This window comes from Wyeomyia smithii, chromosome 2 (assembly GCF_029784165.1).
Source record: "Wyeomyia smithii strain HCP4-BCI-WySm-NY-G18 chromosome 2, ASM2978416v1, whole genome shotgun sequence".
In the NCBI taxonomy this organism is placed as follows: domain Eukaryota; kingdom Metazoa; phylum Arthropoda; class Insecta; order Diptera; family Culicidae; genus Wyeomyia; species Wyeomyia smithii.
Genome location: NC_073695.1, coordinates 164,553,656 through 164,577,934, shown reverse-complemented (window position 1 = coordinate 164,577,934; position 24,279 = coordinate 164,553,656). Strand labels below are relative to the sequence as shown.

The 24,279-nt window shown below is 40.5% G+C and overlaps 2 protein-coding genes across 3 annotated transcripts in view; one reads left to right on the top strand and one right to left on the bottom strand.

Moving 5' to 3' along the window:
* LOC129720740 (28S ribosomal protein S9, mitochondrial) overlaps positions 1 to 24,279 on the bottom strand; it is a 96,814-nt gene that overhangs the window by 59,559 nt on the left and 12,976 nt on the right. The gene's annotated exons all lie outside the window — the stretch shown is intronic.
* On the top strand, positions 20,238 to 23,313 carry LOC129720739 (transient receptor potential channel pyrexia-like). The gene is made up of 2 exons (XM_055672407.1): positions 20,238 to 20,400; positions 20,451 to 23,313. Exons 1-2 carry the CDS (start codon positions 20,294 to 20,296, stop codon positions 23,242 to 23,244), a joined length of 2,901 nt encoding a protein of 966 aa, XP_055528382.1. The 5' UTR covers positions 20,238 to 20,293; the 3' UTR covers positions 23,245 to 23,313.

Sequence of the window (24,279 nt, the reverse complement as noted above, 5' to 3'; positions counted from 1 at the left end):
AAAACTATTCGAAATTTGTATCAGCCTAAATGCATTAAAATAAACATAACATCGTTTTTTGTAGAGTTTTGAAGCTTTGAAATTTTCATATACATTTCATATAAATACGGAACGGAATAATCGGCATGGACCTAGGCGAACGAAAAAGGACAACGATTATTGGAAACTCGGTACTTGGAATGTAAGGACTCTACTCGAACCGGCACGCGCAAATATCCTGGCTAGAGAGCTGCGAAAGGTGAATGTGGAGGTTGCAGCTATCCAAGAGGTGCGGTGGCCGAAATCGGGAGAACGCGAATTCCGAGCAGTAGATTCTATTGCGGACACTTCATTTAAGTACCACATCTACTATAGTGGCGGCGTGAAGGCAGAAAGAGGAGTCGGTTTCGTGCTAATTGGAAAACAGATGAAGCGTGTCATTAGATGGAGGCCGATCAGTGACCGTATATGCGTGTTGAGAATTAAGGGCAAATTCTTCAATTACAGCCTAATAAATGTGTTCGCACCGACCAACAAGGAACCCGATGACGAAAAGGAGGTTTTCTATGAGCTCCTGGAAAAGACATACAATGAGTACCCAGGACACGATATAAAGATTGTCATCGGAGATGCTAATGCACAGGTCGGGCAGGAAGACTTCTTCCGCCCCGTAACTGGTAGGGAAAGCTTCCACTCTACTACGAACGACAATGGTCTGAGGCTTGTTAATTTCGCTGCAGCTAGGGGGGTGGCTATCTGTAGCACTTATTTTGCACGCCGGAACAGGTGATTTTATTCGGCCTGTTTCAAATACGGATCTTCAAATGACAGGTATGCATTACGTTTTAAACATTTTTGATGGAGGGTTTGGTGTCTTGTTGACTGCATACTTTGCATTGCTAATTATGGATATTTTACCTTTCGAATAGAGCTTCAAAATTGTTTTTTTTTATGTTCTGGACGTTTCTGTGCCCAAACAAACTCATTTTTGAGTAGATACGAGTGTCCTTAAACACGTCCAGAAAAAAAAACTTGCGCATGTTTGCGCGTTTATGATATATCATGATTTTATGCAATCCTATGCAATGTTTTTTTTTTAATTATGAGTTTTTTTTTAATCGCGACGTGTTTTCAGACACCGAAAGAAACTTTCAGAGCAAACTTCTTTGAAAATGGCTTCAAGAATCCTCTGCCACACCGTGGAATGAAAAATTTAATTTTTTGGAGGCGAAGTTATTCCAAATAATGAATCGTTCTTAAAATCGCGAAAGATGCTTATACAGCGATTGAGTATTTTTAAAGCAGATATCATGCGCACGTGGACAGCATCTAATCGACACAAAATCCGCTTCTCTACAATGAATGATACTGTGAGTCTCTTGGTTCCAGAGCAAGTGGTTTCCTCTAAGGATGTCGTTGTAACATTTGGGTACGATTTTTAGGATGAGTCTGATAAATAAACGTTTTTGTATATTACTTCGTTTAACGGTATAAAAATCAAATATAAATAAGAATATAGTTCCAGCTAAATCTATTATTGTGCAATCGTTCATTTTTGTGCAGTCTGTATTGAAGCTGTCTGCATAAAAGCAAAACTTCAAAACTACATTCCGATTCGGATCTAGAAGTTTTGTTTGATATTACAATTAATCATTACTTCGCGGTCAGCTGTTTGGTGTACAGGTCAATTGCGAGGCTAGTACTACGATTCTTTTGACGCTAACAGCCTCTTCCGAGCCGATATATATGATTTTAAATAACTTGTATAAGAAAAGTTATTTATCACTGATACGTAAATATTATTTATCTTTCAATTATAATTTTCATATTAAAGACATAGAAACTGCTAAATATGAAAATGTCAGCGTTATTGTGCATGGAAATAATTTTTTCCAACTTTTCACTCAAAATACCCCTGTGCCCCGTGGCCTAATCTCACCCCGGCAGACGGTAGTCTTCGGAATATGCTGCTTTTCAAAGCTGGATTTCACATTTTTGAACATAATAGGCAAAGTAAAAATCCGATTGCAAAACAAATCAATAGGGTCTTATGGGGCAACTTGACCTTCCATATGACACTGATTTTATGAAAATCGGTCCAGCCATCTCTGAGAAACATGAGTGAGATTAAATAGTCTCTAGAACATGTTTATTTGTCACATGTCCAATCTTTATAAAATTCGAGAGTTAAGGGTTTTTTAGATAGCCCGTTCATTTAAATCCAATTTTGTTAAAATCGGTTGGGTAGTTTCTGAGATACTGAACCTTTGTGATTTTCACATTTTGTTAAATAAGATACAAACCAAAAATCCGATTACAATAAAATTTAATAGGGTTTCATGAGACAACTAGACATTTCATTTGAGAAAAATTTTATGCAAATCACTCCAGGCATCTTTGAGAAAATCTAGTGAGATTGAAAAGTTGCACATACACACATACACACACAAACCCACAAACACACATACACACACAAGCACACACACACAAACACACACACACAAACACACACATACACACACAAACACACACACGCACAAACACACACAAACACACACATACACACGCGCACGCACACACACACGCGGACGCACACACACACGCGCACGCACACACACACGCGCACGCACACACACGCGCACGCACACACACGCGTACGCACACACACACGTTTCCTGCATCTTATAGCATTTTTTTCTCAGCTTTCAAATGCTGGTCTCAGATCGAAAGTCGGTAGTTGCAAACACGGTCAAAATTGCATTTTTCTGATTTTATCCAAGATGGCGGTCAAATTCAAGATGACGATCACTTCAAATGAAAGCCCTATCATTCCTCTCTACAGAAAAGTGCTACTTCTAGTAGTTTACATAACGAATTTCAGAGATATTGCTCAAATAAAACATCAAGAATTGTTAAAATTTCAACTTTTCTGAAAACTGTTTCACCCCTTGGTGACCGAGGGGTCAACAAATTCGATCAAACAAAAATGGCATTTGCATTTTTCCTCTATTTCTAATAACTATGTGCATTTGTATCAAATTTGAAAGACCTTGTGCACCTAGTGGCCTAGTTTCAGCGAAAATTGCTCCTCAGTGTTATTTATTTTTTGCCCTCCCTTTAGCTAACTTTGATAACCGTAGACATAAAAACTATTCGAAATTTGTATCAGCCTAAATGCATTAAAATAAACATAACATCGTTTTTTGTAGAGTTTTGAAGCTTTGAAATTTTCATATACATTTCATATAAATACGGAACGGAATAATCGGCATGGACCTAGGCGAACGAAAAAGGACAACGATTATTGGAAACTCGGTACTTGGAATGTAAGGACTCTACTCGAACCGGCACGCGCAAGTATCCTGGCTAGAGAGCTGCGAAAGGTGAATGTGGAGGTTGCAGCTATCCAAGAGGTGCGGTGGCCGAAATCGGGAGAACGCGAATTCCGAGCAGTAGATCCTATTGCGGACACTTCATTTAAGTACCACATCTACTATAGTGGCGGCGTGAAAGCAGAAAGAGGAGTCGGTTTCGTGCTAATTGGAAAACAGATGAAGCGTGTCATTAGATGGAGGCCGATCAGTGACCGTATATGCGTGTTGAGAATTAAGGGCAAATTCTTCAATTACAGCCTAATAAATGTGTTCGCACCGACCAACGAGGAACCCGATGGCGAAAAGGAGGTTTTCTATGAGCTCCTGGAAAAGACATACAATGAGTACCCAGGACACGATATAAAGATTGTCATCGGAGATGCTAATGCACAGGTCAGGCAGGAAGACTTCTTCCGCCCCGTAACTGGTAGGGAAAGCTTCCACTCTACTACGAACGACAATGGTCTGAGGCTTGTTAATTTCGCTGCAGCTAGGGGGGTGGCTATCTGTAGCACTTATTTTGCACGCCGGAACATACGTAAGCACACCTGGATGCACCCGAATGGAGAGCTTTGCTCTCAAATTGACCACGTTCTGATTGATGGACGGCACTTTTCAGACGTTACAGACGTGAGGTCGTTCAGAGGACCGAACGTTGACTCGGATCACTATCTCGTAGTAGCTAAAATCCGCGCCAGGCTGTCCTACGTGGTGAAATCCAAGGCAACGAGGAGGATGCAGTTGAACATCCAGCGGCTATCAACTGAAGGAGTAGCTGCAGAGTACTCACAGAAAGTTGATGAACGGATTGAGGAAAGAGCTGAGGGGAACTTGAATGAACAGTGGAGGCACATCCACAGTTCGATCAGCACTACAGCGCGAGAAGTGTTGGGTACAACTGCGGCAGCTGCGCCCAATGAGTGGTTGGACGCTGAGTGCCAGCGAGTGACGGAAGAGAAGAACCGCGCCAGGGGTCACATGTTGGCCACGGCTGTGACTCGTCAGAGCATGGGTAGATATCGAGATGCAAGAGCCGCTGAAAAGAAACTCCACCGCCGGAAGAAACGACAGCATTGGGAGCGTATTCTTGCGGAGGCGGAAGGTTGCTTCTCCAGGCACGATGCGAGGAGCTAATACAAGAAGGTCAACGGAATCAGGAATCGAAACGTGTCAGCCCCTGTCATGTGCAACGATAGGAAGGGGAGCCTGATAACCGATGAAACAGAGGTGGCCAGGCGTTGGAAGGAACACTTCAGTGTGCTGTTGAACGGTGAGGGAAACAGTGGAGTCGAAAGGAGCAGGATGACTATTGAGAATGATGGTCAAGCTGTGGATCCACCATCCATGGACGAGGTGAAGAAAGCAGTGAAAGAGCTGAGAAACTGCAAGGCAGCTGGGAAGGACGGCATTCCCGCCGAACTCTTCAAAGTCGGGAGCGAACAGCTGTATCGTGCCATCCATCGGATCATGCTGAGAGTGTGGTCTGATGAAGAATTGCCCTCGGACTGGTTAGAGGGTCTCATATGCCCGATCTACGAAAAAGGCCATCGCCTGGACTGTAGCAATTATCGGGGCATAACACTTCTCAATACCGTGTACAAAATTCTCTCCCGCATCCTGTTCCACAGACTGAGGCCGTTGCAGGAGACCTTTGTTGGCGAGTACCAATGCGGTTTTCGAGGGGGACGCTCCACGACGGACCAAATGTTTACCTTGCGACAAATCCTCGATAAATTTCGAGAATACAACTTGCAGACGCACCATCTGTTCATAGACTTCAGGGCAGCGTACGATTCAGTCAAGAGGAATGAGTTATGGCAGATTATGATGGAACATGGCTTCCCAACAAAGCTGATTAGGCTGATACGTGCCACCCTTGAAGGTTCTACATCAAGCGTCAGGATAGCCGGTGAGATATCGGACTCGTTCGTGACGTTAGATGGTTTGAAGCAGGGTGACGGGCTGTCGAACTTATTGTTCAACATCGCATTGGAAGGTGCTATACGGAACGCTGGTGTGCAGAGAAGCGGCACCATCATTACGAAGCCGCACATGCTTCTCGGTTTTGCGGACGATATCGACATCATTGGTATCAACCGTAGAGCTGTGGAAGAGGCCTTCGAACCTCTCAAGAGAGAAGCTGCGAGATTAGGGCTTGTCATAAACTCTGCCAAAACGAAATACATGGTGGCTGGCAGAGTGCGTGGTAGTCCGTCGGAGGTTGGTGCTGCGGTGGTGCTAGATGGGGAAACATTTGAAGTGGTCGACGAATTTATTTAACTGGGCACATTAGTGACATGTGACAACGAGGTTAGCCGTGAGTTAAAGAGGCGGATAGCAGCCGCAAACAGGGCCTTTTACGGATTACGTAACCAGCTAAGGTCCCGCAGTCTGCAAATCCGAACTAAACTTGCACTCTATAAAACACTGATTCTTCCGGTGGCCCTCTACGGCCATGAATCATGGACGCTGAAAGAGGCTGATCGGCGAGCTCTTGGTGTTTTTGAGCGTAGGATTTTGCGTTCAGTCCTTGGCGGCAAACTAGAAAATGGTGTTTGGCGCAGACGCATGAACCATGAAGTGTACCAGGCATACAAATCGGCGGATATAGTCAAGCGGATAAAACACGGCAGGCTTCAGTGGGCTGGGCATGCAGCGAGAATGCCGGATGAGCGCCAAGCGAAGGCTATATTTAGCAGGAATCCCGATAGAGGTCAACGACTTCGAGGTAGACCCCGCACTCGTTGGATGTGTGCTGTCGACGAGGATGCACGCGAAATTGGTGTTAGGGGCGATTGGAGGATAGCAGCCCAAAACCGAGGGACATGGCGACGTATTCTGGATTCGGCATTGGATCGATAATCGGTCTGTCGCCTTTAAAGTAAGTAAGTAAGTTATTTATTTTTTGCCCTCCCCTTAGCTAACTTTGATAACCGTGGACATAAAAATTATTCGCAATTTGTATCAGCCTAAATGCAGTAAAATAAACATATCATCGTTTTTTGTGGAGTTTTGAAACTTTGAAATTTTGATATACATTTTTTAGTTTTGTATGTATATTTTTTTGAAGGTGTTTTTCCATAACAATAGTTTTTGTTATTTCCTAGAAAGGTACAGCAATCACTGCAAAGGTTTCAAACTGAGATGGCTGGATCGATTTCGGCGTTCTTAGAGTAAATTAAAATGTCTAGTTGTCCTGAAGACTCTAAATTAGTTTATTATAATCAGACTTTTACTTAATCCATTATGTGTCAAATTGTTAAAATAACGGAAGTCTGTCTTCTCAAAGATTACATAACTTATTTGAGCAAAACAGGTGTCATATGAACGGGTTGTCTCTTGAACTAACAAGTAATTTATAACATATTAATAGATTACTTGGTTCAAAAGATTTGGAAAGAAACGTAACCCACAGATTGTTTAAAGCCAACTGCTTAGAATAAAATAAAATATGTGGCATCAACATCATTTTTATTTAAGTTGAAATTAGGAATCATTGCTTCCATTTTACTACCGCTTCAGCACAACTCATTTTAAAAAAATCATACATGATACTTCTTTATTGTTCTTCATCTATATACATTATACTTCTATCACACACAAACCGACGTGCCTCTTCGAGGAAAAATCCTGAAATATCTTCGTCCTTATTCGAAACGTTACACTCATACGCCACCATTAGGGTGTCCCAAAATAACGTTTTGTCAGAAAAGTCTGGGGGCTCAACCCGTAAATGATTGGTTATGGTGTAACGAAAAAACTTTTGTATGGCGACAACTTTGGATAATGTTTAGTCGTTGTGCTAATTTGAGTTTTATGAGAAAAATCAATTTTTCAGGTTTTTTTATTTCAAATTATTTTTATTACTTAAAAATTCTGTGATGCCGAACCCAAATATATTTTTTGCGCATTCTACGGAGTCTGAACTAAAAGAAAAAAATAGTTACGGCTTGTTCTGGCTCAAATTTTATTGTTACAATTTTTTTAGCTCTTCTGAAAATTCTTAATTTTGGTGTTTTTTGAAATTAAACCTTTAAAAAGCGGATCAAACTTTACGCTAGCAACCGTACCATGCCACATAAAGATAGGAAATTTTATGAGGAAAAACTTCCTAGAAGACACAAAAATCCCTTTCTTGAATCGTTGTTGAGTTTTTCGAGTTTTACTACGGAAAGAATATCGTAAAATAGGATAATCTTCAGTGTATGCAACATCAAGTCAATCATTCTTGACTACGACTGCTTAGTGACATGAGTTTGTTCGAATCTGTATCAATATACATAGTAGGCGCTGCAGATTAACCAGTATTTGTTTTTTCTTGAAGCCAGAACGATGTCGCCCAAACTTAAAGTTAAAAAAGACATTTTAACAGGCGCTTCCCGCAAGAAATTGTCCAAGACACATCTTTCTTCTGAACAAGAAGTATTAGGCTTCTACCGATTCCATCGTGAGAATGAAAAAAAAATCAATTTCCGAGAGTACTGATATTGTTGCGTCAGAGGTCATTGCGATCTGGAATCAGGCCGGTCTTCCCCACCAAGCTAAACGAAACGTTGTGAAAAAATTTCGAAGTTAGTGGAAAAGTGTAAACGTATGAAGCAGAATTTTAATTTGAAACATACAAAGGTGATTCAAGAGCAGAGTGCGTTCAAAATACGTTCGTGCGGAGTTTTGGAGACGACAGACAACAGCTGAAACGCCAGCAGAGTTCCCGAAGAACATTGTTAGTTTTGAAGTGTGCAATCAGTGCATTGATAAAACGCCGAAGATGATCAAAGGAATTGAGGTGAGAAGGAACACCTTCAGAAGTGAGCAGCGCGAATCGTCTACACAAGAATCCGAAAGTAAACGTAGCAAACGGTTGAAAGTACTTAACAATGCAATAGTCGAGAACCTTGACCGAAACTGTGTGTCCGATCGTGGGGCCGTCGTAATAATTGCAGCAACTGCAGTGGAATTAGGCGTCGATCTACAAACTATCAGTTTGAGTAAATCAACAGTTCACCGGATGCGCAAGGAAGTAAGTTTTTTATAATATATTGTTCAACACTTTATATACAAATTTGTTACTTTTATATTCTGTCATTGTTTATGTTTTTTTCTATTCTTTCTTTTAAGGCCCGCAAACGTAATTCGGATGATATTAAAAATTCTTTTCCGAAAGATAAAGCTCTTGTTGTCATCATCATTTTAATTCTAAACAATTGGTTTTTGAACGAAAGAAAACGGAGAAACTGGCTGTAGTTATATCCGGTTCAGGTTTTAGTGAGCAAATCATCGATAGCGTTTTCCTGCAAGCTGGAACGGGGAAAGCACTAGCGGAAGCCGTATACGAAGGCTTGAAGTCGTGGAATCTAGACCAAATCGTGGTTGGCAAATGCTATGATACGACACGTGTAAATTCTGGTGAGAAAAACGGAGCAGCGGTTTTACTTGAAGGTTAATTGAGAAGAAAGCTTCTAGATCTGCCGTGTCGTCACCATATGTATGAGTTAGTGGTTATGGCAACGTACAACACCTGTTTTAATCAACCAACATCATCACCCAACAATACATTGTTCGAAGTTTCCCGGAACGAATGGGGAAACATCGACACAGAGGACTATTCAGGACTTCCTGAGGGTAACAATCGATAAAGTTAGTTTTACATAATAACTATTGATTTTGTTTTTGCCTTTATGAATCAGGAACATTGCCGGAAACTGAAAAATCATACCTTATTTAATTGTTCAAGGGCATGGTATGTCGAGAGTTCATTAGAGAAGACTATTCCGAACTCCTGCAACTCGCTTAGATGTGCCTTGGCGACCAACAATTCACGAAATTCCGACGACCAGGTGCAATACACCATGCAAGATGGATGGCGAAATCAATATATGGACTAAAGATGTACCTCCTGCGAACACAATTTTCCATGGGTCCGGAAAACGACAATAATCTCTTGCGTTTCGTATTGTTTGTAGTACGAATTTACTTGAAAAGGTGCACAGTGGTTCAAAATAGCAATGTCGCGAACTTAATTCTATAGTGCCTAAATGTTTTATTTTAGGACTATAGTGTCTTCGAAGCAATTGTTTGTATTGAAATTGCCCACATGATGGTGCTATGCAACGATAGCCATAGCCTACTATGCAAAAAATAAAATTTCCAACTTTTTTGTTTCTGCATAAAACTAAAAGTTGTCTTCGGCAAAGTTGTAGATAATTTCATTACAAACAACTTTGCTAACACGACTTATGCTCTATATACTGTAGATTTTGAAAGAACTTAAGTTTCGTGTGACTATGTCCGTAAAATCTGTTTTTTGCTTCTAACTTTTTGGTTTGGTTTTTTTATAAACACACTGTTCTAGAGAATTCTAGGCCTTATCATGTTTTAAAAATTCCATGAAGACACTATGCTAAAATTCCTTTTGGTTCAAAAGATAAAAGCAATATTAACAATAATTTACCCTATTTTGAACTGTGGATAAGAGAAAAAGGGGGACGCCCGGAAGTACACACTCACTGCCATTTTGAAGCTTCAGGTTAGTACTACAAAATGGTGCAAGAGTTACTCGTCCGACTCGTCACAATTTTGAGAAAGAGCGTTAAACATTTTCGTAGTTTTGCGTACTCTTTCTTCAGCGGAACGAGGTCTTCATAGTAACACGGTTTTGGACATTTTGTATATGTATACACTAAAATCGCTTTTTACGCGGGGAATACGTGCCGCGTAAAAAAACCGCGTAAATTCCAGAATCCGCGTAAAAAAAACCGCGTAAATTCCGGAATCCGCGTAAAAAAACCGCGTAAATTCCGGAATCCGCGTAAAAAAAAACATCGTTAATTTTGCATTCCGAGTGAAGGGAAACCGAAATCCGGCAAAAAAAAATACCGCGTAAATTCCGGAATCCGCGTAAAAAATAAACCGCGTAAACTCCGGAATCCGCGTAAAAAAGGCCGCGTAAAAAAACGTGTAAAAAGCGACCTTAGTGTATATGATTGCATATGTAAGTGTGTGTCTCTGTGGACGTATTTGTGTGAATGTATGTGTGGGCATATCTGTGTATGTGAGTATAGATATGTATCTATAAGTAAGAATATCGTTATATGTTTTGCATTATTCAGAATGCTGTAGAAAACCTGCCGAAAACTTCACTAACGAAGTAGTCCGATAACCTACTGCAATTTTCATTGATAGGTATAATCATATTCTCTGATATCATACGTGAGTGTAAAAGCAAAAAGCAAATTGATATTAGTCTCTATCTCCTGCTTATTGGTTTTCACAACCGCTTGCTAACGATACACATACTGCATGACTTTTTGCGATATCACACACAATCACCCAGATTTATTAAATAATCCTAGCAGTATTTAGAAATTAGAATCTGAATACGAATCACACATACACTCATTTTTCACATATATACGATTTTAGAGACACACACTTACATACGCAATCATATATACATACACACAATGTCCAAAACCGTATTACGATGAAGATATTTCGTTTCGCTGAAGGAAAAGTACGAAAAACTACGAAAATGTTTAACGCTCTTTCTCAAAATTGTGACGAGTCGGACGAGTAACTCTTCCACCATTTTGTAGTACTAACCTGAAGCTTCAAAATGGCGGTGAGTATGTACTTCCGGGCGTCCCCCTTTTTCTCTTATCCACAGTTGAAAATAGGGTAAATTATTGTTAATATTGCTTTTATCTTTTGAACCAAAAGGAATTTTAGCATAGTGTCTTCATGGAATTTTTAAAACATGATAAGGCCTAGAATTCATTCCGCGTCGAACACTCGACAGAAACGGACGTGCAAAGTGGTCGTTCTATTACAATCCGGTCCGTGTGTACGAATAGCCAAACAAAAGAGTGTATTATTCGCGCTAAAGGCCAACTAGATTGTGAGTTGTGTCGCTACGTTCTGTACCCGGCTCGCAACTTTGGCTGTATTGGTGCAAAATACCAGCTGCAGTTTTGATCTGTGCACAGTGAATAGATCTTTCGAGTTCAAGGATATCAGTTGACAGTCGAGTCGTGTCGCTGTGCTGATCTCACACCCGGCTCACTGCTGGTGGCTGCATTGATGCTGCTGGCTGCTTTGAGTGCAGCTTCGAACGATCGGACAACCACTGCTGGAAGGAAGAAGTAAATAGGTACGTGTTCTTGTCGGCGCTAGTGCGCTACATTTAGCGCGATGGATATAGATCCCTCGCCTCCCGTGCCACCATCCCCGAACCCCCCTGACCCTGACCCTTCTGTTACCCCCCCCCCCTGTTCATTCTCCAGTCCCCCCTCGCCCCTGGCTCTACCCGGACGGATCTCAACAGGGCAGCTATACTGTTTATTTTCGTCCAAAGGCAGGAGTGAATTCAAAGCGATTAAACATACTGCAAATTTCTAAAGACCTGACGAAGGGGTACAAGTACCTAACAAGCTCCGTGTCGTGGTCAGTGATCTGGCACAGGCCAATGCTATCGCTTGCTCTGAGCCTCACACGCGAGTATCGCGTTTACATACCCGCACGAGACGTGGAGATCGACGGTGTCATAACCGATTCGAGTCTGTCTGTCGAGTGTATCCTAAAAAGCGCAACCGGTTGCTTCAAAAATACTGAAACACAGGCGAAGATTTTGGATTGTAAGCAATTGCGGTCCATGTCTCTCGTCGGCGGTAAAAAAGTTTACACTCCGTCAGACTCGTTTCGCGTTACGTTTGCCGGATCTGCACTCCCTAGCCACGTCTCGATCGACCGATCGACCGTATGTACCCCGTGTTATGAATTGCACCAATTGCAAGCAGTTAGGCCACACAGCCGCCTACTGCTGCAATAAGGCACGATGTCGCAAGTGTGGGGAGACTCATGCGGAAGATTCTTGCAGTGTTAATGCTTTTTTTTTATTTTCGCTTATTTTCCGTCGGTCTAGTTCCGCCACTGTTGTGGCCAATCACCGACGCCCAGAGAGGCGACTCCCTTACCCAGGACCCTAACTCACGACCCGTTTATTAACGGACCGGCGCCAACGGCTTTACTTCCTCATGCGATGGAAGGCGTGATCCCAGAGATTTTTCGCCTCAGAAAATCTCCCGGTGTCGGCTAGGATTGAATATAGACCAGTTGGGTTGGTTGTGAGTGGATCACGCCACCTCACAACCATCGACACCTATGTCGGCGGTGGGATACGAACCCAGGCGTCGAGCGTGGTTGGCGGAGACGTTACCAACCACACTAGGCCCCCGCTCAGTGTTAATGCTGAAAAATGTATTCACTGTGGGGAAAACCAGCATGAGCTCTCCACATGCCCGGTGTACATGCAGCGCAGAGATAAAATCAAGCGGTCACTTAAGGAGCGTTCAAAGCGTTCTTATGCTGAGATGCTGAAGAAGACCGTGACCACTTCTACCATAACATCGAACCCCTTTGATCTGTTGTCCTCTGATGAAACCGATTCTGACGATTCATCAGCGGGAACATCTTATGCCAATCCTGGGGAGTCTAGGAAGAGGAAAAATGTTTCTTCTCCTAAACTTCCCCGTAAAGGTCCTAAGATTTCCAAAAGTGTAATGAAAAGTACGAACAAACCAAACAGTGCTGCGGAAAAACCGAAGCAAACTCCTCCTGGGCTTGCAAATTTAAAGTCCCAGAAGGAGTTCCCAGCACTGCCAGGAACATCTAAAACCCCAGTTGTTCCTTTTGCACATCCAGTTGATGAAACAAACTCTGGATAAGTGAAATTTTCTGACATTGTGGACTGGATTTTTGAAAATTTCAATGTACCCGATCCAATTAAATTTTTTTTTACAGCATTCCTCCCAACAGTTAGATCATTTTTGAAGCAGTTGACTGCCCAATGGCCCCTCCTTGCAGCGATTGTATCCTTCGATGCCTAATTCAACTGCGTATATGAAGGATTCTATCTCTGTCTTACAGTGGAATTGTAGAAGTATTTTACCAAAAATTGATTCGTTTAAAGTTTTGATAAATAAAAAAAAATGCGATGCATTTTCCCTTTGTTAAACTTGGCTTACTTCAAATATTGATCTCAACTTCCATGATTTTAATATTATTCGCCTTGATCGAGACACCCCACATGGAGGAGTACTTTTAGGGATTAAAAAGTGCTATTCTTTCTATCGTATTAACCTCCCCTCGATTCCAGGCATCGAAGTTGTCGCATGTCAAATGACAATACAAGGAAAAGAGCTTTGTATTGCCTCAATATATATTCCTCCCAGAGCACAGGTTGGGCAACGGCTGCTCTTTGATTTAATAGAACTTCTTCCCTCGCCACGTTTGATTTTTGGAGACTTCAACTCTCATGGTGTGGCTTGGGGTTCTCCTTACAATGATAACCGCTCCTCCTTAATCTATAACCTTTGCGATGACTTCGACATGACTATTTTAAACAATGGTGAAATGACACGTATCCCGAAACCTCCAGCGCGCCCAAGCGCTTTGGATCTATACTTATGTTCGACGTCGCTACGGTTGGATTGCACATGGAAGGTAATCCTCGATCCTCACGGTAGCGACCATCTGCCTATTCTTATTTCAATTACAAACGGGTCAACTCGCATGCGACCAATTGACATTCCGTATGACCTCACACGGAATGTCGATTGGAAGTTATACGAGGAAATGATTTCAAAAGCGGTCGAGTCGATTCAACATCATCCACCACTTGAAGAATACAACCTCCTCGCGGGCTTGATTCTCGACGCCGCGTTGCAAGCCCAAACGAAGAAATATCCCGGCGTAACGATCAAAGAACGGCCTCCCACTCCGTGGTGGGACCAAGAGTGCTCCGATGTCTACACGCAAAGATCCGACGCGTTTTTGGCCTTCCAGAAGGGAGGTATACCTGGCGACTATTTACGGTATTCGGAGCTTTATACCAAGCTTAAAAGTTTGGCTAAAGCAAAGAAACGCGGATATTGGCGTCGGTTCGTGAACGAGACGTCGAGGGAGACATCGATGAGCACTCTTTGGAACACAGCCCGAAAAATGCGGAATCGCGTAACGGTCAACGAAAGCGAGGAGTCTTCAAGTCGGTGGATATTTGATTTTGCCAGGAAAGTATGTCCGGACTCTGTTCCTGAGCAAAACATTGTTCGCGATGCGTCTCCGGGCCACGACGCGATAGAATCACCTTTTACGATGGCAGAATTTTCAGTTGCCCTCCTGTTCTGTAACAATAACGCGCCTGGGTTAGATAGAATCAAATTCAACTTGTTGAAGAATCTACCCGGCAATGCCAAGAGGCGCTTGTTGAACTTGTTCAATAAGTTCCTGGAGCAAAACATTGTACCGCAGGATTGGAGGCAAGTGAAGGTGATCGCCATCCAAAAACCATCTTATAGGCCGATTGCAATGCTATCCTGTATCCGGAAATTGATGGAAAAAATGATACTCCGTCGTTTGGACCATTGGGTCGAATCAAATGGTCTACTATCAGATACTCAATTTGGCTTCCGCCGTGCCAAAGGGACGAATGATTGTCTTGCGTTGCTTTCAACAGATATTCAGCTGGCGTATGCTCGCAAAAAACAAATGGCGTATGCGTTCTTGGACATTAAGGGGGCTTTTGATTTCGTTTCTATTGACATTCTTTCGGGTAAACTTCACCGACAAGGATTTTCTCCAATTTTGAACAATTTTTTGCACAATTTGTTGTCCGAAAAGCACATGCATTTTACGCACGGCGATTTGGCAACTTTTCGCATTAGCTACATGGGTCTTCCCCAGGGCTCATGTTTGAGCCCCCTTCTTTACAACTTTTATGTAAATGACATCGACGAATGTCTGGCAAATTCATGCACGATAAGACAACTTGCAGACGACAGTGTAATCTCTGTTACAGGAGCCAAAGCTGCCGATTTGCTAGGACCATTGCAAGATACCTTGGACAATTTGTCTGCTTGGGCTTTACAGCTAGGTATCGAATTCTCTCCGGAGAAGACTGAGATAGTAGTTTTTTCTAGGAAGCATGAACCTGCTCAGCTTCAAACACAATTAATGGGTAAAGCGATTTCTCAGGTTTTAGTACACAAATATCTTGGTGTCTGGTTCGACTCTAAAGGCACCTGGGGTTGTCACGTGAGGTATCTGATGAAAAAATGTCAACAAAGAGTGAATTTTCTTCGTACAATAACCGGACAATAGTGGGGAGCCCACCCAGGAGACCTTATAAGGCTTTACCAAACAACGATACTGTCTGTTATTGAGTACGGGTGTTTCTGCTTCCGCTCCGCAGCAAACACACATTTGATCAAACTGGAGCGAATACAATATCGTTGTTTGCGTATCGCCTTGGGTTGCATGCAATCGACCTATACGATGAGTTTGGAGATCTTAGCTGGAGTGCTACCATTGAAAAACCGCTTCTGGAGCCTGACTTCTCGTATTCTAATCAAATGTGAGGTCTTGAACCGTCCCGTGATTGAAAATTTTGAAAGGTTAATCGAACTTAATTCTCAAACCCGTTTTATGACATTGTATTTCAATCACATGTCCCAAAATATTAACCCTTCTTCGAATATTCCAAATCGTGTCGACTTATCAAATGCTTCTGATTCTACTGTGTTTTTCGATACATCCATGATAGAAGAAACTCGTGGAATCCCGGATCATTTACGCGTGCAGCAGATCCCTAAAATTTTTTCCAATAAATATCGAAACATCAACTGCGACAATATGTACTACACTGACGGATCACTTCTTGATGGGTCCACTGGCTTCGGTATCTTCAATAACAATTTAACCGTCTCCCATAAGCTCGATAATCCTGCTTCTGTTTACGTCGCAGAATTAGCTGCAATTCAGTACACCCTACGGATTATCGAAAAAATGCCCACGGACCATTATTTCATCTTTACGGACAGTCTCAGTTCCATTGAGGCTCTCCGATCGATGAAAGATGTTAAGCACTCTCCGTATTTCCTGGGGAAAATACGGGAACATCTGAGTGCTTTATCCGAAAAATCTACTCAGATTACCTTAGCGTGGGTCCCTTCTCACTGCTTGATACCGGGTAATGAGAAAGCGGACTCTTTGGCTAAGGTGGGCGCAACAAACGGTGATATTTATGAAAGACCAATTGCCTTTAATGAATTTTTCGCATTTGTACGTCAGAATACGATCATCAGTTGGCAAAATTCTTGGACCAAGGGGGAACTGGGAAGGTGGTTACATTCCATAATCCCCAAGGTATCGACGAACCCGTGGTTCAAGGGGTTGGATGTAGGTCGGGATTTCATTTGCGTGATGTCCCGGCTTATGTCCAATCACTATAGATTTGACGCGCATCTCCGTCGTGTTGGGCTCGGGGAGAGTGGTATCTGTGCCTGTGGTGAAGGTTATCACGACATAGAGCACGTTGTTTGGTCATGCCCTGTACACCGTGACGCCAGGTCTAGATTAATAGCTTCCCTGCAGGCCGAAGGTAGGCAGCCGGCTGTTCCTGTTCGTGATGTCTTGGCGAGCCGTGACCTAACCTACATGTCTCTTATATACGTTTTCCTGAAATCCATCCACGCCCCAGTTTAGTCTATCCCCTTCCGCCTACATCCAACCAAACGACTAGAACACGTTAAGACCCCGGATCCGGAAACAGCAATCAGTCCCGCACGATACTCTCAAGGCCCGATGGAAACAACCCAATATGCCAGTCCGTAATATCTTGGCCCAGCAGCGGAACAAATTTAATATGCTGCTTACCTATGGCAATGAAAACCATCAAACAGCAAACCTGTGCTTTTAATGCAAAATATTCTAGCTTTAAGTTAGATTTAGTTTCAGCTCGTGGTCGGCAGCGAGGATAAAAAATTTGCTTTTAGTTATTAAGATACTTTAGAAAGTAAGCTACCAGATATAATTGGCGCCGTTAAACATTGAATTGTATTTGTGCCGTGTCAAATAAACTATAGATGAAGAAAAAAAAAGGCCTAGAATTCTCTAGAACAGTGTGTTTATAAAAAAAATCAAACCAAAAAGTTAGAAGCAAAAAGCATATTTTACGGACATAGTCACACGAAACTTAAGTTCTTTCAAAATCTACAGTATATAGAGCATAAGTCGTGTTAACAAAGTTGTTTGTAATGAAATTATCTACAACTTTGCCGAAGACAACTTTTAGTTTCATGCAAAAACAAAAAAGTTGGAAATTTTATTTGTTGCATAGTAGGCTATGGCTATTGTTGCATAGCACGATCATGTGGGCAATTTCAATACAAACAATTGCTTCGAAGACACTATAGTCCTAAAGTAAAGCACTTAGGCACTTTAGAATTAAGTTCGCGACATTGCTATTTTAAACCACTGTTGGGTGGTATAATTCACCATCATCGACGCCTGCTCCACTAAACGATTTGAAATTCGTTGAAAGCGTAAGAAGCTACGATGACGAGGAAATCAGTCGTGTAGCATATAATAAGATAACAAAACACCTATGATATTTGTCGGAGATTAATATTTGCCTGGCATTTTTCGACAACGCGGTCAATAACGATATAAAGCGAGAAATGCTCGTAAATTTATCTAAATCGAGTGATGGTAAGAATACGTTAAGAGTGAAAAACTTCAAACCGGAATTTCAGTTGGAAGATTTTGTCACTGACCAGTCGCTCCAGTTTTTCGAAATTTTAAGAGTAGATGCAAACGCCCTATTTAAGGAAGACCCTGAAAATTGGAACAATAGTATTGAGTACATAAAAATAAAAAAAAAAATGCGAAAATTTGTGCGTAGTTAACGATCCCGCAGAACAAGCACTAGGGCTGGCAGGAGATTTGAATGATTTTGGGCCATCAACTAACAACGAAAAGTGTCATGTTTTGTTAACTGTAGCTAAAAACCGTAAATATCAAAACAACTCGATCAAGGCATCTGTTGTTGACTATTTAAATAATGTTAATAATAATAAGGTTCTAGCGTAAATAAACAGCTGAAATAATCGAGCAATTCGATGGATGGAATTTTTATTGATTTGTGAACTTTAAAAGTTGATTCACTGCATCTAAACGTTACTACATATAATAAAAACAGAGGATTCGAATAAATAGTACTAAGAACTGGGTTCACTTATCCACTAAAAAATCATGTCTGAACTAAAAATCAAACCTAGTAGGCGATGGTTATACGACGTTTTTGTGAATAAGTTGACTCGATGTTGCATACACTAAGATTATCATATATTACGATATTCTTTTCATAGAAAAACTCGAATAGCTCAACAACGATTCAAGATAGGATTTTTGTGTCTTCTAAGAAGTTTTTCCTCATAAAATTTCCCATTTTTATGTGGTATAGTCTGGTTGCTAGCGTAAAGTTGGGTCCGCTTTTTAAAGGTTTAATTTCAGAAATCACCAAAATTAAGAATTTTCAGAAGAGCTAAAAAATTTGTAACAATAAAATTTGAGCCAGAACAAGCCGTAACTAATTAGATGAAGAAAAAAAGCCGTAACTAATTTTTTTCTTTTAGTTCAGACTTCGTAGAATGCGCAAAAAATATATTTGGGTTCGGTTTTACAGAATTTTTAAGTGATAAAAATAATTTGAAATAAAAAACGTGAAAAATTGATTTTTCTCATAAAACTCAAATTAGCACAACGACTAAACATTATCCAGAGTTATCGCCATACAAAAGTTTTTTCGTTACACCATAACCAATCATTTTCGGGTTGAGCCCCCAGACTTTTCTGGCAAAACGTTATTTTGGGACACCCTAGCCACCATGTAAGCTTATTGCCTACTAACTTATTCTCGTAAAACGGTTTTTGTCTTTGCTAATGGGTGTGTACACTTGCTTGAATCAACCCCAGCGACATTACTGACGGTGTTTGTCTTTGATAATGAATGTACACGCTAGCTTATAGCGACACTAATGGCATTATTGCCCAGTAAGTAAAATTTCAAAATAATCGTTATTTTTCTGGTCGATGAAATTGGCATCGAGAGGCACGTCTGTTTGTCTGTGCTTCTATCATTATGAAATCCATTTACTTGAAATACGACATCGCTATTCTTGGAACGCAAAGAGTGGAAATACCTTTATCGAATCGTATTTGGCAATTCTAGTGTGATTTCCAAAAGACGGAAGCTGCAATTTTGGAATTCAAAATAAAATCTGAAGTTGATTCCAGTCCTCTACCCGGAAACTCCACAGTGACGTGACAATCATAAAATAATCGCCTAATGTATTCGAAACATATTTCTTCAAATGTAATTTGTATGTGATTGTGCTGATAATTGTGCTGTTGGCTACCCAATTTTAATATTTAGAGTAAACTATGAATCCAGTAGAAATTATCAAGATGTAATTTTTGTTTGAAACAATCTGCTTCAACAAATAATAAAGTGCGAATGAGAAAGGCTAGGTCTTACCGCTAGGTGGATTAATTCGTGTTTTTTCAATAACTACAACTACAAATAAACAGTAGTTTATATCGAATGATGCCCTAATCCCATTCGGGAACAACCTGACTTATTGCAATTTCTCTAAAAAATACTGAAAACTGAATAATTGAGTATTATTCATTCATTGAATTTTAAAATGAATGTTAATTTCATGAAATATTTCAAAATTCAGTTTTTGCATATGAGAATGCATCCTTCGTTTTATTATGTTTATAATTACGGACACTAAGGTTTTCAAATAAATCCCAAGCGCTCTGCACTATGCTCAATGTCTTTTTCATATCTGACTTTGGTTTACGTGAGATGCTTCCCTTTGTCAAACGCCGATTAGATGTATATCTCGTCATGTTTCTTATCATCATCATTGAAGACAGTCCATCCTATACGATTTTTGTATGTGTTGATGATCCACTACATATTCTATTATCTGGTGGCTGCGATTACTCTCGGTGTGGAATAATAAATTGAATATAACAGCGATAAAGACGTTCAGTAGAAATACGAACTTTGTGTCTTCAACAGATAGAAGAAGATCATGGAAAATTTCGGATATAAGGAAGGGTCAGCCAAACCAAAACGCACCTGGAGTACCAAAACCACCAAATTAAAAAATCAACATGTCTCCATTGCACTAAAACCAAGGTTTTTACTCTATTCTTAAATTAAAAAAAATACTAAAAACATTTCAACAGGTTTTCTTTAACACCGGATGTAACTGTTCATTGGCGAAATGATCCGGAAGCGATATTGGCTGAAGATTTCGAATACATGAAAATTGGACCTTCACCTCCAGCGGAAAGTGCCCCAAATATGTTCGATAATTACGAAGAATCGAATGCAGAGTTTGGCTTTGAAATGTCGAGCGAAACAATTCGAACTTCTCTCATGGAACAAATGAGACTTTCTTCAGGCCGGTTGATGCTGCTGGAAAACATTGCTCAAGGCAATATAGTTGCTTCGAATTTGAAGGAAATGTTTGAGGGTGCGACAAAGGCAGAGAAAAATTTTAGTTTTTTATTCGCAGCATTTCTGAAGCGTTGGGATTTGTTAGAAGGTTTACTGGAAGCAGGTGCAGAACTGTTATTTTTCGATAGCAACGGATTCACTGCTCTACATTTGAGTTCATTTAGCGGATGTTTGAATTGCTCGAGCTTTCTAACGTACAAAGGAATTGAAGTAAATTTACAACCAAGGGCATTTACACCTTTGCATTGTGCAGCGTTCGGCAATTCAGTAGAAATCGCTCGTTTTTTAATATCTAAAGGGGCAGAACTAAACATTGACACTAAGAAGCAGAATTGTGAAGAATCATTGCTACACTGCGCTGTTAGATCAAATTCAATTGACTGCGTGAAGCTATTTATATCAGAAGGGATGGATGTCAATTCTTTAAAACCCAGTGGAATGAATGCTATTCACTTAGCGGCAGACTTGGGCTACGTTGAGTGCTTGAAAGTTCTTCTTGATACCCCTACGGCGGATACAAATATACGAATCGGAATTCGGGAGAAAGAATCTACTGCACTACATCTTGCTGCAGATGAAGGTAACGTAGAATGTGTCAGCCTGCTATTAGCGAGAGGGGCGAATGCAAAATTAAAGAATCATCGTGGCTTTACACCGTTGCATTTGGCAGCAAGAACAACAAGTTTGGAGTGCGTGGAATTACTTCTACGCGTGGGAAATGCTGATCCCAATGCAGAAGACTTTGACCTAAGAACGCCGCTTCATACTGCTATAGGAAAATCTGAAGCTGCTTTTGATATTATTGAGACACTCATTTGCTGGGGATCAGACATAAACCGTAAGGATGTATTTGGTTTTACACCACTGCATTTAGCAGCATTGGATGGTCTCGCTCATTGTGTTGAAATTTTAATTTATCATGACGCAGATGTTACAACCAAATCGAAAAAGGGTACTACTGCTCTTAATGTAATAACTAGGAAAACTCCATCTTCATTAGCCATGATTGGTAGAAAATTTGATGATGCAATGACATTGATTCACTCACAAGATCCTTCAGATAAGGAAGTAGTTTTAGAATTGGATTTTCGGAGCATTTTACAACATTGCTATCCTAGAGAAATTGGTTATTTGAACACTCTAGTAGATGAAGGTCAGAAGGAAATTTTGCAGCATCCACTTTGTTCTGCGTTCCTTTACATTAAATGGGGAAAAATTCGGAAATATTACATCGCTCGATTGCTTTTCTGCTTTATATTTATCTTATTTCTAACATTGTATGTGTTGACTGCGCTAGCTCATAATTGTTACAATGGTAGTAAGGATATGGAAGAAACTATCCAAGAACAGGAGCTATGTCAGAAGCAATCTATTTTGGGTAATATGTTGCGCAATAACCCATTCGTAATGGAAATGCAGTGGATGGTATTAGTTGCCATAACCTTCGTTGAAATTTGTCGCAAATTATATGGAATGACGGGCTATTCTTCTGTTCGGCGCTATATCACTCAGATGGAAAATGTTACTGAATGGTTTATCATAGTGAGTGTATTTGTTATTTCTTATATTTACACGAAGAGAACCTACACATGGCAAAATCACATCGGAGCATTCGCAGTGCTATTGGGTTGGACGCATTTAATGGTAATGATTGGACAGCTGCCTGTATTTGGAGCGTATGTGGCCATGTATACTAAAGTACAAGTAGAATTTGCCAAGCTGTTTATTGCTTATTCTTGCATGTTGGTTGGATTTACAATAAGTTTTTGTGTGATTTTCCCATCGTCATCCTCTTTCGAAAACCCATTCATGGGATTCATCACGGTTCTAGTGATGATGGTCGGAGAATTAGATTTAGAATTATTAATTAATGATCCTGATGGTAAAGATCCACCATTTATGTTGGAGTTGAGTGCCCAGATAACATTTGTATTATTCCTATTGTTCGTCACAGTTATACTGATGAACCTTTTGGTTGGCATAGCGGTTGATGACATACAAGCATTGAAAAAAACTGCAACTTTATCGAAACTAGTGGGACAAACCAAACTTATATCCTACATAGAATCAGCCTTGTTCAACGGTTGGTTACCTAATTGGCTACGCAGTCTCTTGCATTACACTGCATTAGTTTCCCCGCAAGCCTATCGAGTCATATTAAGTGTGAAGCCGTTGAACCCAGAAGAGAAGCGTCTCCCGAGAACGATAATGATGGGTGCATATGAAGTGGCAAAAATGAAGAAACAACCGATCTCAAATACCAGTAATCTCAATATTTCTGACAAATATCGCTTCACCACTGCTTCTAGTAATTATCAGACTAACTGTAACCAGCCATTGGAACGCATAATAGAGTCAGATTACGGTTTTGAGACTGCCAGTCTGTGTACGCTGACAAACAAAATCGACGAAAGTTCCGAAAAATTAGATGAACTTTTTAACGAACTGTTTGAATTGAAGACAGTTCTCAAGTATAATCAAATTTTGGTTGACAAAATATCAAAAATTTTACTGAAATAAAAATATAAACACGATGATAGTTCCACATTACCATATCGAAAATATATTTCAATTTTTCATGCATTTAAATCAATCATTTTAATTATTATTTACACATCCATATTATTACATATCGCAGGATACTTCTCTTAAGAACAGAAGAGTGCAAAACTTTGTGAAAACTAAAAACTACTATTAAAGTCTGCTATTCTGAATTTTGCCACCAAAACATTTACAAATAAATGACGTACAATACGATTTAGATTCAATTTTACAGATTTTTATTTTAATTTCAATAAAAACATAGGAAATAAGAAAGACTATTTTTAGTTTCCACTCAAGTGTTGCTCAAAAGTGCAGTCAGTCTTATCTGCTAGCATCTCCACCATTCCACTAAATCAGCTGGTGTTTCGTTTTTTTTTTTTTTTGTATCGGTTCTACCACATTCACGGTGGTCAGCGGATTTCCTATTTTGAATTCCTGGTTTTCCTGGTAACAATTAATGCTTTTTCCGTTTTTGAACACAAGAAAGTTCAACAACACTTATAGTTGAGGAATTGGAGGATTCATTACAGCAGACACAACGAGCCACTTAGGGTCCTTAGGATCTACTGAAGACCACGGAAAGTGGTCTATGTAACGTGCAAAATATGCTGTAGTCATCAAAGGTTATAACTAGGGACAGTGGTAAATCGCGATTTCGCGGAAGCCGCGAATTCCGCGAAATCCTGCGTCGGCCGCGAAATTCGAAAAACCCGCGGAATGCCGCGAAAGTAATGAAAAATAGCAGCATTCTATGTCAATTTTGAAAAATTTTTCAAATTTTCTGAAAACCAGCGACACGGACAAAGCTGAAGAATAATGGGCACCTCGAGGGCAACTTTTTCTACGCAACCAATAAAATGAAACAGTACTTCTGCTCTCTTACAACGCGATTTTGTCAACCTGGAACTGTCTTCGGTTGCTAGATCCTCTTCGAGCAAATATTTTGGCGATTGATAGAATTCCAGAGTGTGCAGCCAAAATCGAAGTTGCTAAATGACCTGAGTACCTACT

Bases quoted from the DNA above. Each gene is read 5' to 3' on its own strand.
- LOC129720739 (XM_055672407.1), top strand. From the start codon at position 20,294: ATGGAAAATTTCGGATATAAGGAAGGGTCAGCCAAACCAAAACGCACC. The intron at 20,401-20,450 runs GTTTTTACTCTA...ACATTTCAACAG, and splicing joins TCCATTGCACTAAAACCAAG to GTTTTCTTTAACACCGGATG.